Genomic DNA, 15,508 nt, shown 5'->3' with positions numbered 1-15,508 from the left:
ACCACCGGAGCCTCTTGGAGGAGCAAAATTCATCCGATCCGGTTGAAATTTAGTACGTGGTCTTAATATACGGTTTTTAACAACCATGCACAAATTGGTCCATATCGGTCCATAATTATATATAGCCCCCATATAAACCGATCCCCAGATTTGACCTCCGGAGCCTCTTGGAGGGGCAAAATTCATCCGATCCGGTTGAAATTTGGTACCTGATGATAGTTTACGGCCTCTAATAACCATGCAAAAATTGGTCCATATCGGTCCATAATTATATATAGCCCCCATATAAACCGATCCCCAGATTTGACCTCCGGAGCCTCTTGGAAGAGCAAAATTCATCCGATCCAGTTGAAATTTGGTACATGGTGTTAGTATATGGTCTTTAACAACCATGCAAAAACTGGTCCATATCGGTCCATAATTATATATAGTTCCCATATAAACCGTCCCCAGATTTGACGTCCGGAACCTCTTGGAGGAGCAAAAGTCATCCGATACGGTTGAAATTTGGTACATTTTGTCAATATATGGCCTCTAATAGCCATGTAAAAATTGGTCCATATCGGTCTTTAGTTATATATAGCCGATGATTTATTACACAAAAATTGGTCCATATCGCCAAAAATAATCTACCAAAACTTTATTTCCATAGAAAATTTTGTCAAATTTTATTACTATAGAAAGTTTTGTCAAAATTTCATTTCTATAGAAAGTTTTGTCAAAAGTTTATTTCTATAGAAATTTTTGTCAAAATTGTATTGCTATAGAAAATTTTGTCAACATTTTACTTCCATAGAAAATTTTGTCAACATTTTATTTCTATAGAAAATTTTGTCAAGTTTTTATTGCTATAGAAAATTTTGTCAAATTTTTATTTCTATAGAAAATTTTGTCAAAATTTTATTTCTATAGAAAATTTTGTCAAGGTTTCATTTCTATAGAAAATTTTGTCAAAATTTTATTTCTATAGAAAATTTTGTCAAACTAGATTATATACGTATTTAATCGGCCTTTTTTTGTTTAATATATACCCCGTATGGGCTAACTTACAATTTAGAAGACAGTGTTAAAAAGTTTTACGATACCTTGCCAGCGGCAAGTGTTATCGCAACCCAAGTAATTCGATTGTGGATGACAGCCTTTAGTAGAAGTTCCTACGCAATCCATGGTGGAGGGTACATAAGATTCGGCCTGGCCGAACTTACGGCCGTATATACTTGTTTTTTAATTGAAATTTCTTCAATCAAAGAAATGATTAATCTTCAAAGTGGATCCAATTACAACATTATTTTAAAATGTTAGTTTTTTGTGATTGATTTTTGTTTTAATTAAAAACTTAGTTGAGTCAGGTAAATTCTTCACTGAATATTCTCCAAAATTCAAAATTCAATTAAAATTTTAATTGGAAAAATGTTGCTTATATAACATTTTTGTGAATCCTGTTTGGCTTCCAAAAGTCTAGCCAGTTGTTCAACATTAATCATTAGTACAAACAAGAAAGTGAATTTCAATGATACCCAAGTAGATGGACTTAACTTTGCAATTTAAATCGTCTTAATAACATATTAATTGTATCAATTATCTTCTTGATTGAAGCAGTCTATTGACTTGCTCGGTATATTTCGTCGCTGAATCACAAACCCTTTCTCGGAGAATATTCATAGAAACCTTTTTATACTACAGATTACTAGTTTCATAAAAACACTTCCGGAAATTCCACATCTCCAAGTATATATCTTTCTCACTCCTGTTCAAATTACGTCCAATGCTAATTAGGCATGCGGATGAATACCACAGATAAAAGTTGTCTTATTTATACACCAGTCCCGATAATCAACCGCTTTTGAACAAGTTAATACAGTTGATATTGGAACAAACAGTTAAGAGTGTTTAATAATTAGTTAAATAACCAGCTAACGTCATGCTATTGAAAGGCAACATTAAAAAATACGATCTCTCAGAGAATAGTATTTGATACCCTCCAATAGAAGTGTACAGAATTTGTTTATAACGCATCGAAACAGTGGAGAGAAGCCCCATTAGATTTATATATTCTTGATGTCCATAATCCTGATTGAATCTAACGCTGCCCAGATTGGCTTTTATAGTCTCTGGAGACACATCCTTTGATCCGCTTTAAATTCGGCACGACATATTAATCAGTGGCAACTCCTAAACTTTTTGGTCGAAGGTCCTACATTATCTTGAGTTTCCATAAATTTGAGAATACGAATTTTTCGTTCGCAATGTTTAATTAAACCGAATCAAATCTCAAAGATGAGGCTTCTTACAAATCAACACATTTTCCAGGGAGCTATCTAGCTTCAAATTTAGGCTCTATAAAATTATAGTTGTATCTGATACTTCAAGGTAAAAATGTTTTCTAAATTTAAAACTAAATTAAATCAAAGATGCAGAATCACAAAAATACGTTTTAGCCTACAATTAACGTTTTTTATCTTTACTCAAAATATTCAATCGCAGTACATTTCAAATTTTTTTACTTAAAATAAAAATTGCCTTATTTCAAAGACACATGCCTTTAACGGAGGAAAGCAAATTTCAAACATTCCTGTCTTAAATTTAATTAAGACACGAAAGTTAACTAGTCGTTAACTAGTGTGAATTGTTGGCCTAATTGTATTTTACATAATCTTTCATATTATATCAACATTTTTTTCAGTGTAGATACTGGATGGGATTTTCTACAGCTTTATTCAAAAAACAATTTTTTTGAACTAGTTGATAGAGTGCCAATGATTTTTTCTTTGCTTTTAGTTAATATGTTTCCCTTATGAGAAGGAATTTTGTAAATGGTAGTTAAATAGCATACAAGAAAGTTAAATTTTCATTGTGAAAGTGGAATACAATTTAGTTCAATTTTCACACGAAGCAGTTCATTTTTCCTATAAAACAGTTTAATTTTATTCAGTGTACCTAAATAACTATAAATATATGGGCAGACAGACCGGTAGATCAACTCAAACAAGTACACCCTAAAAAAATCGCTTCTATAATATATACCCCAAACACATTTTGCTTCAAGCATATATATTTTCAGGATTGCTCCAAACAAAATATTGTTTGTATTGTTCAAACATATTATGTTTCACCTTAGGGCATACACTGGTAGAAAAAAATTTAATGAAATTTTCTTTGTGTGGATATATTTGTAAGGCGCCAATTGGTTACTTCCATTATTTTACTTGCAGCATACTCTCTAGGTCTCTCTTTCTAAACACATATATGTTTATAGGATATTTCCAAATTAATATACGTTTGCATCTATGCATATTATATTTACAAACAGTTTATGTCCCAAACATAATATGTTCTAACATATTAATATATATGTCCCAAACATGTTATGCTAGTTTATGAACATTATATGCTTGCACTTAAAAATATTGTGTTAAAAAATTTGAGTTACAAATATATAGTTTTTAACCCAAACATATGAAAAACAGTCTTTTTCGTCCGTGTATATATGGCCTTAAGTTCGGCCAGGCCGAATCTTATGTACTTGGATTGCGTAGAAAGTTCTACTAAAGACTGTCATCCACAATTGAATTACTTGGGTTGTGGTAATACTTGCCGATGACCTTGCCATCTTAAAACTTCTTAACATCGTCCTCTACATTGTAAGTTAGTCCATACGTGGTATATATTAGACCAAAAAAAAACAAATTAAATACGTATGTAATTCAGTTCTTGACCCGGTGTATGGTATATAGGGAAGTGTATAAATAATTACCAACGAATATGAAGTTTTGAGCGGTAATTAGAGAGCCGAATTGAAATATTGGGGTCGCTTTATAAGGGGGCTATATACAATTACGAACCAATATGGACCAATTTTTGTTTGATTGGGGATAGGTTTATCTGGGGGCTATATATAACTATAGACCGATATGGACCAATTTTGGCATGGTTGTTAGCGACCATATACTAGTACAATGTAAAAAATTCAACCGGAGGCTATATATAATTGGACCGATATGGACGAATTATTGCATGTTTTTTAAAGACTGAATACTTAGACCACGTACCAAATTTCAACCGGCTCGGATGAAATTTACTACTCCAAGAGGCTCCGGACTATATATAATTATGGATCGATGTGGACCAATTTTTGCTTGGTTGTTAGAGACCATATACTAAAATCACATTCCAAATTTTAACCGGATCGGATGCGTTTTGCTCCTGCAATAGGCTCCGGAGGTTAAATCTGGGGATCGGTTTATTTGGGGCTATATATAATTAAGGACCGATGTGGACCAATTTTTGCATGGTTGTTAGAGACCATATTCTACCACCATGTATCAAATTTCAGCCGGATTAGATGAAATTTCCTTTTCTTAGAGGCTCCGCAAGCCAAATCTGGGGATCGTTTTATATGAGGGCTATATATAATTATGGATCGATATTTACCAATTTTTGCATGGTGTTAGAGACCATATTCTAACACCATGTATCAAATTTCAGCCGGATGGGATGAATTTTGCTCCTCTAAGAGACTCCGGAGGTCAAATCTGGGGATCGGGTTATATGGGGGCTATATATAATTATGGATCGATGTGGACCAATTTTTGCTCGGTTGTTAGAGACCATATACTAAAATCACATTCCAAATTTTAACCGGATCGGATGAGTTTTGCTCCTCCAATAGGCTCCGGAGGTTAAATCTGGGGATCGGTTTATTTGGGGGCTATATATAATTAAGGACCGATGTGGACCAATTTTTGCATGGTTGTTAGAGACCATATTCTAACACCATGTATCAAATTTCAGCCGGATCGGATGAAATTTGCTTTTCTTAGAGGCTCCGCAAGCCAAATCTGGGGATCGTTTTATATGGGGGCTATATATAATTATGGATCGATATTTACCAATTTTTGCATGGTGTTAGAGACCATATTCTAACACCATGTATCAAATTTCAGCCGGATGGGATGAATTTTGCTCCTCTAAGAGACTCCGGAGGTCAAATCTGGGGATCGGGTTATATAGGGGCTATATATAATTATGGACCGATATGGACCAATTTTTACATGATTGTTAAAGACTATACACTAATAGAAAAAATTGCGTTCTACAATCGTGAACGGAGGGTGACAAAATGAAACGGAAACGTTCACAAAAAATCAAAACGGAATGTTCACGATTTCGTCCACGGGCGTTCACGACATTAACGGCATTCTTTTTTCTTTGACCATGAAAAGACTTAAAATAATCGCTAGACGTTGTAATGACAACTCCGCCGGTGGTGCAATGTGCTAAGGCGACTGTTAAATGGTATGGTGCAGACAACACAGGTTCGAGTCACGGTAGCGGAAATCGTTTTTATTTTGTTTATAAATTCGTAACCATTACGATTTCAGATCATGAACGCTGGTTGTTGTTCTGACAACGCATGGTGTCATTTTTACGTTGTCGGATTGACCCCGCCAGTTCTCAGTTTGACAACACATGTGTGTTGATTCACTTTCATGAACGGATCGTTTTGAAATGACCACGCCGTTCATGATTTTTTCTATGGGTGTATACTTACACCACGTACCAAATTTCAGCCAGATCGGATGAAATATGCTTATCTTAGAGGCTCCGCAAGGCAATTCTGGAGGTCCGTTTATATGGGGGCTATACGTAAAAGTGGACCGATATGGCCCATTTGCAATACCATCCAACCCACATCAAAAACAACTACTTGTGCCAAGTTTCAAGTCCATAGCTTGTTTCGTTCGGAAGTTAGCGTGATTTCAACAGGAAGGACGAACGGATATGCCTAGATCGCCTCAGAATTTTACCACGACCCACAATAAATATACTTTATGGCGTCTTAGAGCAACATTTCGATGTGTTAAAAAACCGAATGACAAAGTTAATGTACAATACTTATGGTGGAGGGTATAAAAAGTAATACTAAGTCGATTAATATATCAATAGCTTAATATTGTTTAAACAAGGCCAAGCTAAATTTTTGTATTACATTCCGAAAATTAGTAAACTTACACCACGTACCAAATTTCAGCCAGATCGGATGAAATATGCTTATCTTAGAGGCTCCGCAAGGCAATTCTGGAGGTCCGTTTATATGGGGGCTATACGTAAAAGTGGACCGATATGGCCCATTTGCAATACCATCCAACCCACATCAAAAACAACTACTTGTGCCAAGTTTCAAGTCCATAGCTTGTTTCGTTCGGAAGTTAGCGTGATTTCAACAGGAAGGACGAACGGATATGCCTAGATCGCCTCAGAATTTTACCACGACCCACAATAAATATACTTTATGGCGTCTTAGAGCAACATTTCGATGTGTTAAAAAACCGAATGACAAAGTTAATGTACAATACTTATGGTGGAGGGTATAAAAAGTAATACTAAGTCGATTAATATATCAATAGCTTAATATTGTTTAAACAAGGCCAAGCTAAATTTTTGTATTACATTCCGAAAATTAGTAAACTGTTTTATGAAGCAAATAGTTCCAAATTCTTACAATTTTAACCGTATAGAAATTTTGTTCCTCTTTAGTTTACATTAAACATAGTCAATAAATATTGGAGACATAAGGAAAATTGCATTTGGGTTCGTAAAATTTCTAAAAAATTAGAAAATTAAACAAAATCGATTTTTCCAATAAAAATAAGAAAAATAACATCATCTTAAACACGGCTATTTTTCAGCGAAGGAGCAGAATTAAGATAAGAAATTTTAAATGTAGTATCGAAACATACATTAAAAATTTGAAAAAACAAATGTAAAACAAATGGCAATTAAAAACAGTAGCATCATGATAAAGTGTTAGAATTGTTGCATTTACGCTTCAGTAAACGCCTACAAATGGATACTGAAGTCAAATAATGTTTGAACGTCATGTCTTTAACTCATATAGCCCAAAGTGCCTCTTTAGAAAAAATTGCAAGGCACATCGCTTGCATATTTTATCTTTTGTGTGTGTGTGTGTTTTTTTTTCTTTTTTCTTTTTTGACTTGCAATCAGTGATTTTCAATCTAGCAACATGACTTGTTGCCTTTTGTGTGTTTTTTGATAATTCTTGTTATTTGTGCTTTTGTTTTCTCGCTCCATGCATAAGGCCCAAAAATCGTTACAATTTCCTAAGAAATCTTAATGCGTACTCTGAACAGTCCATAGTCATAGGTGTTATTCCAACATATGAACATTTTAGCACTCACCCACGGGGTCCCGCTGTGTATACAGTTTCTTCCACCTGTCCAGTTGCTGGATTACGCGAACCATAACGACCTTGAACCAAGTTGTCTGGAGTACCACTGGCACTGTGATAATAGCTTCCAACGTCATCGTTTGAATGCCTGCGATAAAAAGTAAATCAAAATAAAATAAGTATAAAATTTATGAAATGTATTAGAAAATAATTGTAAACCAAAAAGGGCAAGTGCAGAACTCGGTCGAGCATTATGTACATAATTCAACTATAAACACTGAAAATATGCATGCCCGGTTCCAAAAATTTTGTTTTTACACTAATGATGTTGGTATTGATTCCGAGTCAAAGACGCGCAGAATTGAAGAAGGAAATAAATTTTAATTTATTCGATTTTTCAGCTATTTCCTACATGTGCTATCAAATTTCTTTAAAAACGTGTTAACGGCAACTTAAATTTCCAAATTCAGACTCGACTTCAAGTAGAAATTATTGTAGGTTTGAAGTAAAAAACTTATTTAAACTAACCCAGTACATTGGAATCCCCAATTTGTGATCCGGTAGTAGTGCAAACTTGGATCATCTCCAATTAATTTTATATGAGCTTGGAGCGGAAGTACTCCATTTTTGGATACTTCTCATTGGTTTAGAAGCTGTGCTTTGGAAGTTCATTTGGAAGAATTTTATTTTTGAAATTTAAAAAACTAAAAAACAAAAAATTTTTCTCCAATTTCACTTTTTATTTTTATCAATATTTTTTGTTACACTTGTATTTTCTTATTCTCTAATTTTTACAAATTGAACAAGTATATACGGCCGTAAGTTCGGCCAGGCCGAATCTTATGTACCCTCCACCATGGATTGCGTAGGAACTTCTACTAAAGGCTGTCATCCACAATCGAATTACTTGGGTTGCGATAACACTTGCCGATGGCAAGGTATCGTAAAACTTTTTAACACTGTCTTCTAAATTGTAAGTTAGCCCATACGGGGTATATATTAAACAAAAAAAAGGCCGATTAAATACGTATATAATCTAGTTTGACAAAATTTTCTATAGAAATGAAACCTTGACAAAATTTTCTATAGAAATAAAATTTTGACAAAATTTTCTATAGAAATAAAGATTTGACAAAATTTTCTATAGAAATAAAAACTTGACAAAATTTTCTATAGAAATAAAATGTTGACAAAATTTTCTATGGAAGTAAAATGTTGACAAAGTTTTCTATAGCAATACAATTTTGACAAAAATTTCTATAGAAATAAAATGTTGACAAAATTTTGTATAGAAATGAAATTTTGACAAAACTTAGTATAGAAATAAAATGTTGACAAAATTTTCTACAGAAATAAATTTTTTACAAAATTTTCTATAGAAATAAAATTTTGACAAACATTTCTATAGAATAAACTTTTGACAAAACTTTCTATAGAAATGAAATTTTAACAAAACTTTCTATAGTAATAAAATTTGACAAAATTTTCTATGGAAATAAAGTTTTGGTAGATTACAAAATTTTCTATAGAAATAAAATTTTGACAAAATTTTCTATGGAAATAAAATTTTGACAAACATTTGTATAGAAATAAACTTTTGACAAAACTTTCTATAGAAATGAAATTTTGACAAAACTTTCTACAGTAATAAAATTTGACAAAATTTTCTATGGAAATAAAGTTTTGGTAGATTATTTTTGGCGATATGGACCAATTTTTGTGTAATAAGTCATCGGATATATATAACTAAAGACCGATATGGACCAATTTTTACATGGCTGTTAGAGGCCATATATTGACAACACGTACCAAATTTCAACCGTATCGGATGACTTTTGCTCCTCCAAGAGGTTCCGGACGTCAAATCTGGGGACGGTTTATATGGGAACTATATATAATTATGGACCGATATGGACCAATTTTTGCATGGTTGTTAGAGGCCGTAAACTAACATCAGGTACTAAATTTCAACCAGATCGGATGAATTTTGCCCCTCCAAGAGGCTCCGGAGGTCAAATCTGGGGATCGGTTTATATGGGGGCTATATATAATTATGGACCGATATGGACCAATTTTTGCATGGTTGTTAAAAACCGTATACTAAGACCACGTACTAAATTTCAACCGGATCGGATGAATTTTGCTCCTCCAAGAGGCTCCGGTGGTCAAATCTGGGGATCGGTTTATATGGGAGCTATATATAATTATGGACCGATATGGACCAATTTTTGCATGGTTGTTAGAGGCCGTATACTAACATCAGGTACCAAATTTCAACCGGATTGGATGAATTTTGCCCCTCCAAAAGTCTCCGGAGGTCAAATCTGGGGATCGGTTTATATGGATGCTATATATAATTATGGACCGATATGTACCAATTTTTGCATGGTTGTTAGAGACCCTATACTAACATTAGGTACCAAATTTCAATCGGATCGGATGAATTTTGCCCCTCCAAGAGGCTCCGGAGGTCAAATCTGGGGATCGGTTTATATGGGCGCTATATATAATTATGGACCGATATGGACCAATTTTTGCATGGTTGTTAGAGACCGTATACTTAGACCACGTACCAAATTTCAACCGGATCGGATTAAATTTGCTGCTCCGGGAGGCTCCCCAAGCCAAATTTGGGGATCGGTTTATATGGGGGCTATACGTAAACGTGGTCCGATATGGCCCATTTTCAATACCATCCGACCTACATCAATAACAACTACTTGTGCCAAGTTTCAAGTCGATAGCTTGCTTCGTTCGGAAGTTAGCGTGATTTCCACAGACGGACGGACAGCCGGACAGACGGACAGACGGACAGACGGACGGACGGACGGACATGCTTATATCGACTCAGAATTTCACCACGACCCAGAATATATATACTTTATGGGGTCTTAGAGCAATATTTCGATGTGTTACAAACGGAATGACAAAGTTAATATACCCCCATCCTATGGTGGAGGGTATAAAAACTTCTTCGCTTCCACTGGGGTTTGAACATGGGTCTATTGGCACCACAATAGAACGCTTTAGCACACTCAGCCACAAACACCATTGAAAAGGATGCATCAAAACGTCTATTCAAATATTTGTGATATTAACCTAATATAGCACCACGACATGACATTCTAACTACTTCCTGAGATGTTATTTATTATTATTAATGGAAAACTAAAGAACTCTGGTTCAAATCTCATCAGCTGCAATTTTTTATCAAACCTTATTCTAAAAAAAAATATATTTTATGTTATAAATAGTTTTTATTTTATTATTTTCAGCATATATTTTTGTAGAAATATGTTTTTCCATTAAAAATCAACAAAAAAACTAAAAGATCTCGTAATTTGCAAAACCTTCTAAAAATAACTTCCATGGAAGTGGAAAAGTCAAACGGCACAGATTCAAATCCTAGGCACAACTTTAAAAGCACTTCCAAAAATTTCCTCCCAAAGATGTTCTTTATTTTAACTACGGGTGCACAGGAAATTCTTTTAAATAAAATTTTTATATCTCACTTTTTTCATATTTTTAATGGGTAATTTTAACTTTTATTGTTTCAAATAGGCTAATAACAGAGTGAGATAAAATGGTACAAATTAATTATATTTTGTCAAAATATCACAAAATTTTTTAATTCACATCCAAAACACTGAATTGATGTTTTCAGACACGTCGCTAAGGTAAATTACTCAAACAATTGTACGTGAGTCACGGTATTTTTCGAGAGTCACGACATTTTCGTGCGTGAGTACAAATTTTCTTTTCGTGAGTGTGCGTAACAATATCGGGCGTGAGTAAGATTTTTCCGTCGTGAGTGTGCGTGAGTAAACTATTACTCAAGTACACACCACTAATCTATAGCACCGATATGTACTTACAATATCACTGAATACTTCTAGTTTTGCATCAACTGGAGTCGGTACACCGAGAATAGAATTTCGCTATTATCAGTGAAAACAAGTATATACGGCCGTAAGTTCGGCCAGGCGGAGTCTTATGTACCCTCCACCATGGATTGCGTAGTAACTTCTACGAAAGACTGTCATCCACCATCGAATTACATGGGTTGTGTTACCTTAAAACTTCTTAATATCGTTTTCTAAATTGTGAGTTAGTCCATACGTGGTATATATTAGACAAAAAAGGTATGTGTTGGTAAGTCTATAAATAATTACGAATCGATATGGACTTTTGCACGGTACGTAGAGAGCCACAATTGAAATATGGGGGCCACTTATATGGGGGCTATATAAAATTATGAACTTGATATGGACCAATTTTTGTGTGATTGCGGATCGATTTATCTGAGGGCTATATATAACTATAACCGATATGGACCTAGTTAGGCATTGTTGTTAACGGCCATATACTAGCACAATGTACCAAATTTCAACTGACTCGGATGAAATTTGCTCGTCCAAGTGGCTCCAAAACCAAATCTCGGGATCGGTTTATATGGGGGCTATATATGATTATGGACTGATATGGACCACTTTTGGCATGGTTGTTAAATATCATATACTACCACCACGTACCAAATTTAAACCAGATCGGATGAATTTTTCCTTCTCCAAAAGGCACCGGAGGTCAAATCTGGGTATCGGTTTATATGGAGGCTATATATAATTATGGACTGATATGAACCAATTACTGCATGGTTGTTGGATACCATATACTAACATCACGTACGAAATTTCAACAGTATCGGTTGAATTTTGCTCTTCCAAGGGGCTCCGGAGGCCAAATCTGGGGATCGGTTTATATGGGGCTATATATAATTATGGACCGTTGTAGACCAATTTTTGCATTGATGTTTGAGGCCATATATTAACACCACGTACCAAATTTCAACTCAATCAGATGAATTTTGGTCTTCCATGGGGCTCCGGAGGTCATATCTGGTGATCGCTTTATATGGGGACTATATATAATTATGGACCGATTTCAACCAATTTTTGCATTGATGTTTGAGGCCATATATTAACACCATGTACCAAATTTCAACTGAATCAGACGAATTTTGGTCTTCCATGAGGCTCCGGAGGTCACATCTGGTGATCGGTTTATATGGGGGCTATATATAATTATATAGCCCCCATGTGGACCAATTTTTGTATGGTCATTAGAGACCATATACTAACACCATGTACCAAATTTCAGCCCAATGAAACTTGCTTCTCTTAGAGACTCCGCAAGCCAAATCGGGGGATCGGTTTATATGGGAGCTATATATAATTATTGACCAATGTGGACCAATTTTTGCACAGTTGTTAGAGACCATATACTTACACCATGTACCAAATTTCAACCCGATTGGATAAAATTTGCTTCTCTTAGAGGCTCCGCAAGCCAAATCTGGGGATCGGTTTATATGGGGGCTATATATAATTATGGACCTATGTAGACCACTTTTTGCATGGTTGTTAGAGATCATATGCTGACACCATGTACCAAATTTCAGTCGGATCGGATGAAATTTGCTTCTCTTAGAGGCTCTGCAAACCAAATCTGGGGATCGGTTTATATGGGGGCTATATATATTTATTGACCGATGTGGACCAATTTTTAGAGACCATATACTAACACCATGTACCAAATTTCAGCCGGATCGGATGAAATTTGCTTCTCTGAGAGGATCCCCACGCCAAATATGGGGGTCCGTTTATATGGGGGCTATACGTAAAAGTGGACCGATATGGCCCATTTGCAATACCATCCGACCTACATCAATAACAACTATTTGTGCCAAGTTTCAAATCAATAGCTTATTTCGTTTGGAGGTTAGCGTGATTTCAACAGACGGACGGACATGCTCAGATCGACTCAGAATTTCACCACGACCCAGAATATATACTTTATGGGGTCTTAGAGCAATATTTCAATGTGTTACAAACGGAATGACAAAGTTAATATACCCCCATCCTATGGTGGAGGATATAAAAATATCAAACTAATATGAACGAATATGCAAAATTAAGAACAAAATTCATTAAAAAAAAAGAATTTGAATAAATAAAATTTTTAATTTTTGTTTCATGTTTTTTTTTTGTTCAATAAACCGACTTCAGGGTTTCGCAGAGAAAATGTTATATAGTCTATGCAGTATCAAATACGCAAATCCTATAGTTAAAAGTTAATTGCGTTTTAAATGTTTCATTGGCGTTATTCATCGCTTCTTTGGCTTGGAATCAAACATCAAATAATCTTTAGGGTAAGATTGTTTACAATTCTCAATTTCCATATAGCTCCCAATCGATTTGAACCATTTGAGATTTTAAGGACTAAAGCCTTTTATTACTTTCCAATTTACCAATGAAACTCATAAAGCTTTCTATATACGTGTGTTGTTAATCTTTAAAACATTCTACACATTAATTTAATTGTAAAATAAATTATTACCGAAATCGAAATGAGCCATCCTCATTTATGGTATTATATTCAATGTCACAAAAAACCACATTACACAGATCACTTAATATGACAACACCCGTTAATATAAAATAAAACTTCTTGGACATTTTCGAAAACGATTTTCGTTATATTTTGATATATAATTTGTTTGTAGGTATTTTGTTTATTTCTTTTTTTTTTTAATTCTTAGATTTTTATATCATTGTTGTTCAATTCATATATCACAATTTTCATTGTATTTCCTTTTTTATTGGCTTTTCCAATGTTAGAAATGTAAGGAGGAGAAGATGAACCGTAATGATTAAGAACAACGAATAGACTGACTGCTTTCTAACAAAAGCTACATGTATTTAAATAAGATTTTCCCAAACGATTTGAGGGGAAAATTCGTTTCGTGAAAATGAAGCTCTTCTTGGGTGCCGTGCCACTTGTTGGCGGCAATGCTGTATCATCATCTCATGAAACATTGTGAGGTTTTGCATGGGTAAAGGGAGATACAAAAGTCGCTGTGGACTTAAGTTGAGTGCTGTATTGTTTCACCTGACCACCCACCACTACTAGGCCCAGTGAGTGTGGAAAATTTCAAACACCAGCAAAAAATGGATGGCAAATAGAAAAATTCACAACTTAAGTGAACATTGAAAACTGCGATCATTTAAAGTCAAAGTTGTTGCCTTCTTTGTTTAAAATTCCATGGATTTGAGTCTATTCGGTTCTCGGCTAATATCTGTAGTATTTCAAATAGCTGGAGTTGGAGTTTTTTTGTGAGCTATGCTTAAGATGGCTTACCATGTTAACAAGGTGCAACGAAGCGTTGCACCGTTTTTTGGTTTTTATTTGCTCAGATAGCTACCATCCATCCATTTTAGCCATAACATTGAGCATTTTGTGGTGAGAGACTGTGTTCTTAATGTGGTTAACATAGAACTCTAATGTGGATTGCTGTGGGTTTCCTCCTTCGATAGGGAAAATATCTGTGCTCCATTGATTCCTTTTGTTTTGTTCTTAAATTTTGCAAAGGGGCCAGATGTACGTACTTGTGTACGTGTATGTATAAGTGTTTGGCTATATGGTGGTGTGGTTTTATGGCAGGAAGATTCGTGGTTTTCCTTTTGGCCCAAACCAACAGAATCGTTAAGTGTGACTCTCTAACTAATTCCATGTAGTTTGTGGATATATGATCGAATGCATTTTACATATTAAGCGAGTGTAGCAGACACCTTGGTTCTATTGGTTACCACTGGCATCTTGAATAGAAATGATCTTGCGTTCGAGCCCTAACTGTGCTTAAAAACTAAACACCCAGTAAAAATGTTCGTTACCTGAATGTACATAAAATAATTTACTAATCATTTTGCATAATAGAAATATATATTATGAATTCCATTAAAAAATTGCATAGAGTAACATTTTTTGTGTCAGACGAGAGTTTCGGAAAAATCGTGTGATAAATCGTATCAGAAGGACTTTATATGTTACTTTCTTTGGTAGGTAATTCGGAGTATAACATTAATATTTTTCAAGTAAATTCTGGTCATGGGCGCCCAATTTTATAAGCAAGATACAATTTGTGTACATATGTTTGGAGTGGATATATGGAAGTTATATCTAAATCGGAAGCAACCAAGCAACAGGACCTCTTTCAGCTAAATTTTAAGACATTGGTAAAACTGCGCTTAGTTAAATGGACATATACTGATCGTAAGACTTGGGACGTGCTCCTGATCCCGATATATCAAATTTAAACAAATTAGTTTGATCGGGCAACGCGTATGTATTGGTTTCAATTAAAATTAAAATTGTATTATTATGCTTTTTATACCCTTCACCACTACTGTGGTACAGGGTGCATTTGTATGTAACGCCAAGAAGGAAAAGTCTGAGACCCATCGTTTAGTATACCGATCGTCT

General features: G+C 34.6%; 1 protein-coding gene across 1 annotated transcript in view; it reads right to left on the bottom strand.

Annotated features, from left to right (window-relative positions):
* Nucleotides 1-13,907, bottom strand: part of Cpr73D (Cuticular protein 73D) — a 185,350-nt gene extending 171,443 nt beyond the window's left edge. The window contains exons 1-2 of the mRNA XM_075305224.1: nucleotides 13,586-13,907; nucleotides 7,200-7,337 (exon numbers count right to left, since the gene is read on the bottom strand). Coding sequence (XP_075161339.1) covers nucleotides 7,200-7,337; nucleotides 13,586-13,704 — 257 coding nt within the window. The 5' untranslated portion in view covers nucleotides 13,705-13,907. The remainder of the gene's footprint in view (nucleotides 1-7,199; nucleotides 7,338-13,585) is intronic.
* Nucleotides 13,908-15,508: the final 1,601 nt, after the last annotated feature.

This window comes from Haematobia irritans, chromosome 4 (genome assembly GCF_050003625.1).
Source record: "Haematobia irritans isolate KBUSLIRL chromosome 4, ASM5000362v1, whole genome shotgun sequence".
NCBI classification, from domain to species: Eukaryota; Metazoa; Arthropoda; class Insecta; order Diptera; family Muscidae; genus Haematobia; species Haematobia irritans.
This window is presented reverse-complemented; position numbering and strand designations above follow the sequence as displayed.